The sequence below is a fragment of the Zootoca vivipara genome, chromosome 13 (genome assembly GCF_963506605.1).
Source record: "Zootoca vivipara chromosome 13, rZooViv1.1, whole genome shotgun sequence".
Taxonomy (NCBI): domain Eukaryota; kingdom Metazoa; phylum Chordata; class Lepidosauria; order Squamata; family Lacertidae; genus Zootoca; species Zootoca vivipara.
Genome location: NC_083288.1, coordinates 4,957,260 through 4,972,950, shown reverse-complemented (window position 1 = coordinate 4,972,950; position 15,691 = coordinate 4,957,260). Strand labels below are relative to the sequence as shown.

At 43.2% G+C, this 15,691-nt stretch overlaps 1 protein-coding gene across 1 annotated transcript in view; it reads right to left on the bottom strand.

Moving 5' to 3' along the window:
* The window catches only part of TMEM245 (transmembrane protein 245), a 55,916-nt gene extending 42,215 nt beyond the window's left edge, over positions 1–13,701 (bottom strand). The window contains exons 1-5 of the mRNA XM_060282193.1: positions 12,969–13,701; positions 5,670–5,787; positions 4,246–4,347; positions 3,818–3,928; positions 605–793 (exon numbers count right to left, since the gene is read on the bottom strand). Coding sequence (XP_060138176.1) covers positions 605–793; positions 3,818–3,928; positions 4,246–4,347; positions 5,670–5,787; positions 12,969–13,529 — 1,081 coding nt within the window. The 5' untranslated portion in view covers positions 13,530–13,701. The remainder of the gene's footprint in view (positions 1–604; positions 794–3,817; positions 3,929–4,245; positions 4,348–5,669; positions 5,788–12,968) is intronic.
* Positions 13,702–15,691: the final 1,990 nt, after the last annotated feature.

Below are 15,691 nucleotides of genomic sequence, written 5' to 3'. Positions count from 1 at the left end.
AAATAAGGATAGAACTATGCAGAGGCAAACAGTAGGGCTTGCTGGTATCTGGTTTTCAATTTCATGATAAATCACCAGCTAAACACTCATTATCAAACTGGGAAACAATGGTCAACAGTTTCAGAACAAGCCAGGATGTTATTAATTTCATAAACATGGTTTAAGACCCTTGTTTGTTCCAGTTCACTGCTTATGTTCCATACAGTCCACACCGGCTCAATTACCTGTAGTGCCTCTTACTATTTATACTCTGTAGCACAAAGAAGTGACCTAACATGCTGGGGCATGTATTAGGAGGCAGAATCAAGAGGTCCACAGAAGATGCCTACCCAGTTTCCTTAAATTCTCCTCTGTGCCATATCCCACAGGGATTCAGGGAACACAAGGAGCTGCAGTATAGAGGAAAGGGTAGGAAAACTCCCTTGCACAGCCACTGTTCTGCTCTCCTGAGTCTTCAGGAGACTGCAAGTTTTCTGTTTCCTTACAATCTGACAAACTCTTTTTTTCTCCACCTTCACAACTGATCTGCACTGTGGAGACTTTGGTTGAAGGTTTTTCATCTAAATATTCTTTTACCTCACAATATAAGAAAATAGTGAACCACCTGCAACAGGTACTGGCAGCAGCTGTATTATCCAGAGATTCAACCATATCTGAACTATTACAATGGCCCATGCAAGCAGAACGAAGTAGATATCACTTGTTTTCTTCTTTTTAAGAAGTGTTCCGATCTCAGGTCTCTGTCTGCCACTCACAGTGGATTGAGAAGATGTGTCACTACTTTCTGTGGTTCCTGGAAGAAGAAAAAGTCAGCTATATAATACATTCAACAAGACTGGCAAGTTTTAACTTTAACTTGAATTTTGTGGTACTCCCTTCCAGTTGAGGTCAGACATTTTAACTGAAGTCATTTTAACAGATTCTTACCTTTCCTGTATTCAATTATTGTAACCATTTAAGAGACAACTGCAGTTAAGTAGTATATAAATTGTTTAAATAAATAAACTGCTATTCAGAAGAACAGCAATCATCAGAACTGTTTCTAGGATGCATATAGCCTTGGGGAGCCATGTCCACCAGTCTCATGTAAACTCATACAAACTACTACACATTTAACACCACATTGTAATTTCCCAAAAGTCCTATGTATCTAGAAGTAAACAAGTTTAATAATACATTTTTGAAAAATAAAGAAGCGAAACTTAAAAATGAGAATTGCTTTTGAGTTTTCAGTGAAATATTTACTTTCAGTGTACACAGAAATAAATTTTTCTGCAGTGTTTTAATCAAAGGCTTAATCCCTGGAATTCTGAAATCTCAAAAGGAAGCTTATATACAAATAATCCATTCATATGCCAAGGTTTGGCTAAGCGTGATTTGGTGTGATGTCTAAAGTCCAACTATGGTTTAGCACAATGTTTCAACTGAAACTAAGAATCAGATACTTGGTTTGACGGATGATTGTAAACCATTGATTTGTCTCCTGTTTGAATTTACAGAGCATAACTGTAGCATTCCAAAGATCACTGTACTGAGTAGACAGAAAATAGAAGTTGATAAGCAACTCTAAATTACAGTTTACCTATACATTTGCCTCAAAAACTCTGCAAAATACAAGCTCAAAACACATAATTACAAAAGCTTAATCTAATATGGTATATAAAAACCTCCCTGATAGCATATTCTCATACTCTTAGAGCATTCAAGCTTTGTGTTTTGTGCAGAATACTTCTCCTTAAGTTTCCAGTATTTGACTTAAAGGTAAAGGTAAAGGTACCCCTGACCATTAGGTCCAGTTGTGACCGACTCTGGGGTTGCGCGCTCATCTCGCATTATTGGCCGAGGGAGCCGGCGTACAGCTTCCAGGTCATGTGACCAGCATGACAAAGCCGCTTCTGGTGAACCAGAGCAGCACATGGAAACGCCGTTTACCTTCCCACTGTAGCGGTTCCTATTTATCTACTTGCATTTTGACATGCTTTGGAACTGCTAGGTTGGCAGGAGCTGGGACCAAGCAACGGGAGCTCACCCCGTCACAGGGATTCGAACCGCCGACCTTCTGATCAGTAAGCCCTAGGCTCAGTGGTTTAACCCACAGCGCCACCTGGGTCCAGTATTTGACTAGCAGGATTAAATTCTGCAAGAGTGACAGTATGAATGACCCTTCACAAACAAATATAGATTATTATTATTATTATTTATAAATATAATAATAAACAAATATAGAAAATGATGAACTGAAGTCATGTATATTGTATCATAGCAATTGCTCAAGACTGCAATCAAAACAGGCTAAACAGAAGTCATCTGACTGAATTTGAGACTGCTTATTTCATAAATTGCTACTTCATATTTGGAATTATTCTATTGGTAGGCTTATTTAGTTTCAGCTGTATGGCATGCATATGAACATTACATAAAAGTATGTTTGGCAGAACAAACCACAGATGGGGTTCTGAATTACTGCTTGCACAATCCATGGTTTTGGATGGTGCTGAAGCCCTATTTAAACTTGACAACATGCTCACTAAACAACATGATCTGTGCGGGAGGCACATTCGCAACCCGCGTCTGAGCATCTGCGCATGTGCAGGTCGCAATTCGGTGCTTCTGCACATGTGCACATGTGCAAAGCACGATTTAGGGCTTCTGCACATGCATGTGCGCCGAAACCCGGAAGTAACCCGTTCCGGTACTTCCGGGTTCGGCGTGGAGCGCAACCCGAAAAGACACAACCTGAATTCTCTGGTGAGAGAAGGGAGGCATGGCCCAAATAGAAGACAAGACATATTGGGGGGGGGGGGTGGAGGAAAAAATTGGGTGCTAGGTAGAAGCTAAAGTTAAAGGGAAGCAATTACAGAATGGAAGATTGGGAGGGTGGTCTGGGTTGCTGGAGGCCAGGGCAGGGGTGGGATGAAAGGAATATATAATTAAAATTAAAGGACGGATTAACAAGGTCTGAACTGGAAAGGGTTAAGGAATGAGACGTGGTATAGCTGGAATTATAATTTAGGACGAGAGGTGGGAAGGGGGTTTATAATTTAATATATCAGATGGGATAGAAATAATAGTTTAGCAAATGTGGAATATTTTAAGGGAAAAATTAGAGGTTAAGTAGAAATAAATAATGAGTTAATGATTAAATAATGTGAAGTATATCAATAGTGGATGAATGGCAGAAGAAGTTGATAGAATATATGGAATTGTCTGGGTTAACCGGGAGGCTTCGAGATTGGAGTGAAGAAACAGTGGAAGAAGACTGGAAGAAATTTAAAGTTTATTTAAAGAATAAGCATATAATAGAGTAGAATCAATGGAAGTGAAGGAGATACAAGGAGGTTGTAGATAATAACAAGTTAAGAAATAATTATTGTTAGAAGTAGTTATATGTATGTAGAAAGAAATGGAATAGTAGAGAAGGTAAATATCAAGGATTATAAGATATAGAATTAAGTAAATTTTTAAAGTAAAGTTAGTTGTTTAATATGATTTTGAAATTAATAAAAGGGATTTACATTGTAACACAGAAGGAGGAGGAATGAGGAAGTCATTAGATGAGATAATAAGTGAGATTATGAAATAAGAATTATTATTATTTTGTATTTAGGTGTTTTTGTATTTTGAATGTTTTTTGTTGTTATTTTTGTTGTCTGTTATAAAAATCAATAAACATATCTAAAAGAAAAGAAAAGACACAACCTGAAGCAGCTGTAATCCGAGGTATGACTGTATATAAATTTAATAAATTCAAAGAACAAGCTTAAAGCATGCAAACATATTGAAAAATAACTAGCATTCTTACAGAATATTCAGTCACCTGAGGATTGCGGTGAATGTTCCTCATTACTCGATTCAAATCCTGTAATTGATATTGCCATGGCTATTGTAGATGCTGCAATAGAAACCATCTGACCAGGAAGCTCTACCCCTATAAAAAATAAAATACTTATAAACGTCTGAAAGTAGTTCAAATGGGTTTTTTTCTGTTCCCATTCATAGACTGTCAACAGCTTCATTCACACCAGGATAATCCTAGACAACATTCTTTTTCAGCAGCTACCACACACTTAAGTTACTCTAGAACAGGAGTAAGCAACCCATTCTCCTCCAGATATGTTGGTCTACTGCTCTAATCATCCACCATTATTTGTGATGCTGGCTGGGGCTGATGAAGCTATAGTCCAATGAATCTGAAGGGCTTAACTATCTCTACTATGGAACTACAAGAAAAATAGAGTTTCTCACCTGAAGACTCTTTCCCACTCGGGTGCTCGTGCAACATACCCACAGTCATTAAGACAACTATAACCAAAAACACTGGAATCTTCCAAGAACCTGCTGCCGAAGCTGGGGGGAAAAAGGAGGCCCTATGAATAAAATTGACATCCTTTTTACTAAATAATATGCACAAACTAGTAAATGGAATGAACAGAACGATCAGGTAGGACCTTCGCTACCTGACAGATATTTGCAAAAACCTTATTATAGATTAAGTGAAAAGACTACATTATGACTGGATATATTTACTTTGATAATACTACTTCTGAAAACACAAGTATTATTTCCAAAGGGAGACAAGAAGAACTGTAATAAAATAACCACAGTCTGGGTGGTTCATATAAGGGAAACCACCATTTCCTACAAAATCAGGGATAGCTAAACCATGACCTTTCAGATGTTTCTGGACTAGGACTTCCACTGACCATTGGGCCATGCTGTCTAGAAGTTGTAGGTCCACAGAATCTGTGGACCTTGGGCTCTCAAATCCCTCCCTCTTCTTTCACATATCAGAGCAGAGTGAAAGCTTCCAGTTTTACCACAAATTAAGCATAGAAATTAAACATCAAAAATTGTCGTTGAACTATTGTTTGTTTGTTTATTAAATTTGAATACCACCCTAGCTATACCTGTAGATCTCAGGGCGGTTCACAACATAAAAAACAAAATTATATAATGAAAACAAAAACAAAGACAGCCCAATAATTCTCCCTTGGTTAGTGAGATCTGGATCTGAACCATGGTTTGATCCTCACTTATTCTCACTAACTGTAGTTTCAACAAACCAGCTTACCGAAGATGTCACAGGGAACTGTGGTTAGTTTGCAAGTGGAAGTGGGACCTTTTGAACTCCTCCTCTAGCACAAGAAAAAGAAGATGGAAGCATGCAACCCTGAGGTTCAGCAGATTAATTCACAGAACAAAACCATGGTTTCTCATTACAACTGGATTCCAGGCATGGTTCAGATACAATGCAAATTTATAATCCCAATTTGCAAGGCCAGCATGAATCATTTTTTACTAGTGCATATTTGTGAATAAACCCTATTTATTTTAATTAAGTTTTAATTCAAGGCATTCTATAAAGTATTTGAAATGGGAGGTCTTTTGTCTGGTTCACTGAAAATTGGTTTAAGTGTTGCTTGGGGCCTTAAATAACAACTGTGAGGAAGGGTTGGTGTTGAATTCTCAGTATGCAAAATAGAAGGTAAGCATATGGTGATTGGTCCTCTTCACCTACTGCCAGTGACTGAATCTTTATCACACTTAATTGAATGCAAAGTATTATTGGTACAAGCTTGACATCTCTTTCAGAAATCTGTAGAAATACTTTATAGCCAAGTCCTGAAAAACAACAAATAAATGATAAATATTTTTATGAGGTTACTCACCCAAATGGAAGAGCAGTAGAATCCAGACAGGAACAGAGATTGTTCTCAAGTAACGTTCAGTGCTTGGGTTCCACTTGAATAATACAGTCAATAGATAGCCTGCTATCAAGGTCCATATCTTAACAGGAAAAGGGAATAAAACAGCTATCAGTACTCACCCCTGGCAAACTCAAATTAGCTGCCCAACTGGCAACTTTAATTATTAAGCAGAATAAAAACAGATTACATTAAAAAAAAAACCAACCATGGGCTTCCTTCAATCCAAATAGCTTTTTAAAGTCCCCAGCAGCCTTGTCTCTTTTTTTCAAAATCAAAGTACAAGTACAACAAGAACTTTGCCTATAATGTAAAGGAAAAGATGTTCTGTGGTTTTAAATGATGAGCTATTAGGGCTGGGTGATACATGGTTTTCAACATTGTGATATACAGATATATCACGACATCTGAAATAAGGATGGAACTATTCAGAGGCATTGGGTGGCTTCACGGTTTTTCCCACATTGCGATTTCTGCATAGCACACAAACATCATGATACACGATATATTGCCAGGTCAAAAAATATGAAACCAATATCATGATATGGACTTCAAACCAGTTTTGGACGATATATCAATATATTGCCCGATCCTTCTTCTCCTCTTTGCATTTTATATGAGACTTCCTGGCTGTGCCCAATTGCTTATTCTATAACTGAAGGTCTTACTTTAAGATGGTGCCACCTCTGGCCATCCCTGATACAGTAATACCTCGGGTTACGAACGCGATCCGTTCCGGATCGCAGTTCGTAACCCGAATAGTTCGCAAACCGAGCGCTATGGGTGCCGCCATTTTGCGCATGCGCAAATCGCGCGATCGCGCGCGTGGCTTATGCGCGCGCGGCGAAAACACTTCCGGGTTTGCGCAGTTCGTAACCCGAACTGTTCGCAAACCGAGGTGGTCGTAACCCGAGGTACGACTGTATAGGCATAAATCCTATATAATCCAGTATTATATATTGGATTCAACTTTTTGTTATTGTGCTTCCCTATGTTTTCTAGTTTAATGGGAACAAGGAGGTATTTTGAAGAACCAAAACCCAAGTACAGTGGTACCTCGGTTTATGAACACAATTGGTTCCGGAAGTCTGTTCATAAACTGAAGCGTTCATAAACTGAAGTGAACTTTCCCATTGAAAGTAATGGAAAGTGGATTAATCCATTCCAGATGGGTCCATGGAGTACTCAACCTGAAGCGTACTTAACCCGAAGCATGGGTGTAATTGGTTCCAGAAGTCTGTTCATAAACTGAAGCGTTCATAAACTGAAGTGAACTTTCCCATTGAAAGTAATGGAAAGTGAATTAATCCCTTCCAGATGGGTCCGCGGCGTTTGTAAACTGAAAATTTGTAAACCGAGGTGTTCATAAACCGAGGTTCCACTGTACTGTTTTGTTAGTGATCGCTATTCATTGTGAAACAACATAAGGGAGTGAAATTAATGCCACAGTCTTCAGGAACTCTCACACAAGTTCCTGTTACAATTCCCAAAGTGTATCATGGTAACTGAGAAAAGGCGGATGTAAGGAGGAAGGCTTATAGGGAACAGCCCTCCCCTCATCAGGTCGAGTTCCTCGCCAAGTAGTAAGTCAAGCACAGGATCAGATTACAAGAGCCAGGAAACAGAAAGGGAGACCTGAGGCTCTGAAAGACTCAGAGAGCCCTTGTTCCAAGGGGAGGGAGAGAGGGCGGTGGAAGAAGGGACCGGCAGACAGTCAGCCGGGAGGCCATTCCCCCCACGCTGGAATTGAGACGAACGGCTCCCCGTGGGAGCAGGGGGAGGCGCTTCGGGGTTCCCAGGCTGTTATGTTGGGCGCGAAACAGAAAGCAGCCATTGCGAGATTCTGACTCAGACTGAGGCAGACATGATTTATGGATACGTTGCGCTGTAAATAATATGCACCAATAAAAACATCTGAAAGACAAGCAGATGTGGAGGGTCATTACTCAAGAGTAGCCACAACAATCCCTGACAGCAGTGAAGGCAACAAAGGGCTTCACCAATACGGAAGTCTTACTAAAAAGACTATACAAATACTAAGCACAGTGATATGACATTAACACATGCTCTAATCCAGGCATGTCAAACCTGCGGCCCTCCAGATGTTTTGGCCTACAACTCCCATGATCCCTAGCTAGCAGGACCAGTGGTTGGGGAAGATGGGAATTGTAGTCCAAAACATCTGGAGGGCCGCAGGTTTGACATGCCTGCTCTAATCCTTCCTGATGGTAGAACCAATAGAAATGTTAACAGGACCTGCCATATGTCACTAGTGACAAGAATGCCTCCCCCCCTCCAAAAGAATGCCAAGTACTGCCAACCTTGATGTCAGAAGGGCAAATGCTTAAAGGATTTCACTCTTCAGCATGCTTCATAACTTTGGATTTCCAATGACCTCTGATTACAAGAGTCAGACATATTACAAAAACACAAACTGCATGTTGTTGTAAAATGTTTGTACCCCATGAGAAACAAGAGATTTTACGTGTGCAAAAGAGGTATGTACTGAAACAGTACACATATCTACAAGTCTTTATTTCAGGGCTGTGTGAATTGAGCAGTGATTTTATGCCGTATTACACAGTAAGTTATTATCTACATGTTGCACAGAATGAAGAGGGATTTTCCACTTTATTGGTTCAGAATGTAGATTGGTGGTGGAGGGTTGCATTATTCACCAGCGTAAGAAGCTCCCTGAATATAGTAAAGTAACACACCAAAAAACGCTTTAGCAACCTCTTCTCCTTCACATGCTTGTTTACTACAAGCATGGTGCAAATTAAATCTTCAGTCTCAAGTGGTACAAAAATATATCACTTCATTCTACCACCTCATTCTGTGTAATGTGTCAGCTCTAGCAAGAGAAGGCTCAGGATCCTCCTCCTCTTCTGATGTGGGAGCGATAACCCTGAGACGAGGTGCCCAGTTGTTAATTTCTGAAAAGGGTCCAAGTTCTCCTAAACACTGCATTTTCTGACTTACTCTCAGAGTAAGCAATTATTATTTGTATAGTGCCCACAGTGAGCATAGTGCTTCAGAGACAGGCCCCTGCCCCAAGGAACCTATAACCTAAATTCAACACAGAGGAAACAACAGAGCAGGGGTCCCCAGACTACGGCCCGGGGGCCGGATGCGGCCCAATTGGCCTGCCAATCCGGCCCGCGACGACCCCCGCCGCCCGCTCTTACGGCGCGCAGCGCGGCAGCGCTCTTCCGGGTCGGGGAAAAAGCGCCGAAAATCCTTTGTGCGCATGCGTATGGGCCTCTCCCGACCCGGAAGAGGTCATTTCTGGTGCACTTCCAGGTCGGGGGAGGCCCATACGCATGCGCACAACGGATTTTCGGCGCTTTTTCCGCCCTGGAAGCGCGCCGCCGCGCCAGTAAGCGCCCGTGCGCTTACTGGGAACCGGCCCAAACGCCAGTAAGTCTGGGGACCCCTGCAACAGAGAAAGGGAGAAGAGGTACGGTGAAACAACACAATAAAGAGCAACTGTTTCAAGCTGCAATCCTGCCCATGTTTACCTGGGAGCAAGAACCACTTAAGTTCTGTCCAGACATATACAGGATTGCACTGCCATTACATTTACAGCAGGGCACAGAAAGTTTAGGGAAGTATAATGACTGCTGTTTCAATGTATTTTTAATGTTTCGTGGGAAGCTGCCCAAAATGGCTGGGGAAGCGCAGCCAGATGGGTGGGGTATAAATAATAAATTACTACTACTACTAGGGACTGAACCAGTCTTCACAGCAAAGTGGTTTGAGAAGGGATATGAGAGATGTAAACAAAACAGCATTATGCTGGTATACAGGGAGTTCTAAGCTTATGGGACAACAAGGGAGTAAGCTCTTTGAGGTAGCGGACCTCCAGATGGCAAAGCTGGAGAAAAGGATACAGGCAGGGGCACGTCAGAATGCAAGAGCAGAAGGATTAGGAGGAAGGGCCATGGACGGCTCTGAAAGGCAAAGACTGGAAGTCAGTGTAGGGTTTAAGGAGAGGCATCACAACATCAAAATGACAAGAGAGGTGCATCTGTTAGATGCGGGGGAACCAAGACCAGAGAGAATATTGCAGTTGTCCAAGCAGTCCAAGCAGAGGAGGGAGAAAGGCTTAGGGAGCTGGGTATGTTTAGCCTGGAGAAGAGAAGGTTAAGGGGGTGATATGATAGCCATGCTCAAATATATAAAAGGATGTCATATACTGTAGAAGAGGGTGAAAGGTTGTTTTCTGCTGCTCCAGAGAAGCGGACACAGAGCAATGGATTCAAGCTACAAGAAAGAAGATTCCACCTAAACATTAGGAAGAATTTCCTTGACAGTAAGAGCTGTTCAACAATGGAATTTGCTGCCCAGGAGTGTGGTGGAGTCTCCTCCTTTGGAGGTCTTTAAGCAGAGGCTTGACAGCCATATGTCAGGAATGCTTTGATGGTGTTTCCTGCTTGGCAGGGGGTTGGACTGGATGGCCCTTGTGGTCTCTTCCAACTCTATGATTCAGTCTACAGAGGAAGAGTAATTGTTTTGCAAGAGAAAAAGGAAGAAGCAGCATGACTTGGTAATAGGACTGGGCGATACCTGGTTTTCAACATCATGATATATCAACAGCTAAACATCACAATATCTTGATATATCATGGTATATATCTGTGGTGGTGGAGGGCCTTGCTGGGCCTCCCTGCAGTGGCAGAGTCTCACCGTACCTCCATGCAGCGGCGCAGGGTGTGCCGCACTTCACCACAGCAGCAGAGGCCTTGCCATGCCTCCGCATGGGGGGCCTTAAAATGTAAGGAAGTAATAGATTTAATAAAAATATTAAATAAACTTCAATATATTTATAATATTTTCAACTAATTTAAGAGTAGTTTAAGTGATTTACTAGTCAAGTAGCATCTGATTCCCCACTCATGAGGTCTAAATGGAATCTGTGCATGCATAAGCCCTACTGAGTTTAACTAAACTTACTTTCCTGGGAGTAAGCCTCATTGAATTCAGGAGGACTTGCTTGTGAGTAGACACGCATTTGCTTGCACTGCTTACCTAAAAACACCCTCCCCATCATTCTCACATAGTACCCAAGCTCCCATTTCAGCATAAGGCAGCCAGCTAAATCTTCTCTCCTCCATTCACCCTCCCCCACAGAAGGGTCCCCCCAAAAGCCATCAATCTCTCCCTTTTTATCAAAGGGAGAGAGGAAGGACAAGCAAGCAAAAAGGTAAAGGTAAAGAGCAACACACAGAAATGCCATTTACCTTCCCGCTAGAGCAGTATCTATTTATCTACTTGCACTGGTGTGCTTTCAAACTGCTAGGTTGGCAGGAGCTGGAACCGAGCAACGGGAGCTCACCCCGCCGTGGGGATTCGAACCGCCGACCTTCTGATCGGCAAGCCCAAGAGGCTCAGTGGTTTAGACCACAGCACCACCCTTAGCAAAAAGGTAAAGGTAAATGACCCCTGACAATTAAGTTCAGTCACGAACGACTCTGGGGTTGCGGTGCTCATCTCGCTTTACTGGCCGAGGGAGCCGATGTTTGTCTGCAGACAGTTTTTCTGGGTCATGTGGCCAGCATGACTAAGCCGCTTCTGGCGAAACCAGAGCAACGCACAGAAACGCCATTTACCTAGACGAAGGCATAAAAGGAACCAAGCAGGAGAGTGATAAACTGTATCAAAGACAGCATAAAGGTAAAGAATGAGGGCAGAATAGTTTTTGTGAGTGTACTGTAGTTTCAATAGAATCCAGGGAGTACATATCACACTGAAAAAATCAAGATTTGAGTTAGAAGGGAAGTCAAACATAATGGGAGTCTGGAGGCAAAGGGCAGAAGAGAGAGGGAGGATACATCAAAGGATGGCTTTTTGAAAATAGGGGAGACAATAAACACGTTTGAACAGAGGAGGGAAGGGGGCAGAGGAGGGAGGGAGGGAGGGTTGCTTATGTGGTGGGAGGGGGATCAAAAGGACAACTGGAAGCATCAGAGAACAATAGGGTACTCAGCCCAGAATGCAGATGCTGTATTCTGCACATACGTAGAGGCACACTTGTTTAGGTGACCTCTTCCAGGCTGATCTCTGGTGTTAAATGCAAGTTCCAGAATGCAGCCCCAGCTCCTAGAAGCTGTCTAACCTATCTGTGGGCGCAGTTCCAAGTGGCTGAGATTAAATACTCAAGATGTGGGACATCCCCCACAAAATTCCCCATTATGTCACATCTCGTAGGTGCTGAAACTGGACAGGTCCCAGTGCAGAGCCAACGCTCAATTGAAGCCCTGTGTACACAGGTATGGGTCAATCTTTCCTGGGATCTGCACCTCTTGAAATTCTTTTAGATATGTTTCAGTGACTGCAATTCATTATTCAGGATGCAGTTTACATACCGTATTCTATATTTAACCCAAGACCTTCTGTCACACCTTTCCAGTTAACTATCAAATCGGGCTGTGATCTATCACAAGAGCATGAAAGCTACACCTGCTGAAATTCCCTTTTCCACATCCATTAAACCTCAAGGAGCCCGGGTTTTCTTCATCTAACCACCCTACTTATCGACCATGAGTGTTTAATTCTTGTTGGCTGCTTTATTTTGAGTTAGGGGTAGGGCTGGGCCAAGGCTGAGTGAAACAAAAAGAGCAACACAGGAAAGACAAAATTATCCAGTGTTCAAGTTCCTACATTCCTACTACCACATAGCCTAATAGTTCAAAGACACATGCTTTCTAGGTAAACAAGGAAAGCGTGTGAAATGTATACACAGTATGAGAAGTGATGTAAAGCCTGGAAAGATGAAATCATGTAAATAATACTAGCTTTGTTGTGAATTAATTTGGTTTAGCGGTCACGGTTTAGGTGTAAAGGTGTCTAAAAATGGAAAACATAAACCAGCTTTTTGCTCTCTTTTCTTGTTAATTTGAATCAACCCACCCTGCCAAAGCCACATTCTCTTGTCCTAACCAGGGGTGGGCCTGTGAACAGCAGCCTTTTTGCTGGACAGTAATCTGGTTTAGTGGTCAGTTTTGTACCACCGTGTAGGTGTGAAGCATTCTCAATGGGAAACTTAAATCAGCTTCCCCTCTCCTTTCTTCCTTGCCAAAGGGCAACCCAAAACCACCTTGCAGGAAGCCGCATCCTCTTGTCCTAACCGAGGGAGTGCATGGGGGGGGTGCGCTTTAGAGAGCTGCGATTAAAGGGGGGACCCCCCACCTGGGATGAGACCCACGCGCTCTGCACATGCCCCGGAGGTTCGCTTTTCTTCCGATCGCCACCCGCCACTCACCCAGAGGCTGCTGAAGCAGTCCAGCCCGGCGCCGATGACCCCCGCGGCTTGGGCCAGCGCGGCGCGGGCTCCGAGCGAGGCTCCGAGCGCGTAGCAGCCGTAGAGCGCCGGCCCGCCCGCGCCCAGCAGCACCAGGAGCCTCCTCCGGCGGAGCAACTGCCTGCCCAGCGCCTCGGCGGCGGCGTTGGCAAAGCAGAGCGGCAGCAGCAGCGCGGCGGGCAGCACGGGCGCCCCGGAGCGGCGCAGGCGGCGCAACCACGCCCGGCCCAGCGCCGTGAGGGAGCTCTTGAAGGGGTGCAGGAAGGTGCCGCACAGCGCGGCCCACAGCAGCGGCCGCAGGAAGGCCTCCAGGATGAAGTAGACCAGCACCGCGGCGGCGCAGCACAGCCCCGCCAGCACCAGCGCGCCCGTGTTATAGAAGGCCTGCCGCAGCGGCTTCTCCAGGCGGGGCAGGGGCAGCGCGGCCGCCGGAGGAGGAGAAGGCCGGCCAGGAGGGCCGGGGCTCGCCGCAGGCTCCGGGCTCGGCGAGCCGCCATCGCCGCCGTCTCCACTCTCGGCCATGGGAAAGGCGCCGGCGGTGCCGGACCGCTGCTGAGGGGCCGCCTCAGAGGAAAGGGCCGCGGAGGATGCTGGGGGGTGTAGTGTTTTCTGTTCTCCTCAGGCGGCGGCTTAGGCGGGAGCCCGTGGGGGTGTTTGGAGATGTTGCTTTTTTTCTTCTTCTCCCAGGTAGTGGTTTCGACTGGAGCCTGCGTGCGGTGCGTGCTGGGAGATGTAGTTCTTTTTCTTCTCAGGTCGTGGCTTTGGCTGGAGCCCGCGGGGGATGCTGGGAGATGTAGTTCTTTTCATTCTCCCAGGATGTGGCATGGTTTTGAGGGGTCCTGGGAAATGCAGTCTTAGCAGGGGGGCCTGGGTTCCCATTCACACCAATAGGCGTTCGCTTTTGTGCTTGTCCCCACCTTCTGACTTGTTGCTTTTATTGTGCCATTTACGTACAGGCAGAGCATGCGTGCATATAGCTGCGCGGGAAGCTTCAAAACAAAAAACAAAAACAACACCATTTTTTAAAAAAAAAATCATAGAAAATTGGAAGGACCCGAGGGTCATTTAGCCCACCGAAGGAATCCTTTGCCCAACTTGGCTCATTGGAAACGCTTATATGAGCATAGGCAGAAAAGAAATGAATATTGAGAAAGCAGGGTGTGTGAAAAGTGCAGTAGTAGAAAGTGGCAGTTGATCCACCCACCCAGAAGCACTGGAATAAATGCTCTGCAGCATCAAGTGAGCGGTTTGCAGCCTGGTTATCAAATCAACCTAAATATTCAGGTGATAAGCATCACATTTGGTGTTGGGGGTGACATTAAGTGGACTACGCAAATTAAATGGCAATGCAAACAGCTGCAAAGGCACAGTATACTCTGGCATGGACAAGCCTTTAGAAAGGGAGGTTTTGAAAGATTTTATAAATCATGTTATAAGAAGTTTATATAGTGTGTAGTAGACCTGATATAAACACTTATTTGAAAGGGGGGGGAAACCTTGTGGTTATCCCCCAGTAGAGACGTGCATGCAAAAGAAATTGAATATGGAAGTGGAATGGGGTACATATAGAGATATATTGAGGTTCTCTGGAGATGGCTGTGAGTTGAAAAAACAAGAAGTCCTGAAGTGGGTGACAGAATGGCTCCAATATCAAGTTAAAGAACTATTTAAGAAAGATAGGATATTTGGTTTTATAGACCAAATATCTGGATTTGAATTAACACTGTTAGAAGGTAAAAGAAACTGATTTCAAAAATGTGTAAAATGTTACTAGAATGGGGAATGAAAGACGAATTCGTTAAGTCTGCAATGATATACTGGGCTAAATATTTGGGACACAATATTGATATGGCTGCATGGGAAAAGTTGTGGAAATTAAATACGAAATTTACTGCCTGTTACATATTAAAGGAAAACTATTAGAAAGTGATATGCAAATGGTGCTTAACAAGTAATAAACTGGCCAAGATGTACAGAACTGTATCAAGTAAATATTGGAAATGCAAACAGTCATATGTGGTGGACTTGTAAAAAAACAAAGGCTTTTGGGAAATGATACACATTGAATTGAAAAAGATGTTTAAAATAGTCACACACACCCCAAATTATTCTTTTGGGAATAATAGGGGCAGAGCTCCCAAAAAAGTTAAAATTGTAGCCAGAATTCTGTATGAGCAGAAATGGGATCAGAATAAGAACCTTTATTTGCATCAGCCATTAGCCATGACAATGAAATAAAATGTATTATTATTATTATTATTAATTGAATTTATATACCACCCTATACCTAGAGGTCTACAATGTACTGAAGACAGACGTAAAAACTTAACTATACAAAATACATTCTGGGGGTTTATATCAGTAATCAAATAATAGATTTTATTCTAATTGACCCTGCTAAAAAATTTTTTTGCAGTTTTTGCTGTCACCTGGTTATCTTAATCTGCTAGGATACGGCAATTGTTGAGTGACCTAGTATGGGTAGTAGAAGGGTAATAACCTTACTCCTCAAATCTTTATAAAGAGAGCAAGCCAGAAGCACATGAGCTACTGTTTCAATACTGCCATCTCCACATGGACATCCGATAAACGTTTTTCCAGCGGAATTTTTTTGAAATTGACCCTCAAGTACAGCTGAAGGCAGAATATTTAATATTGCGTAAGTTAAAGTGCATCTGTATTTT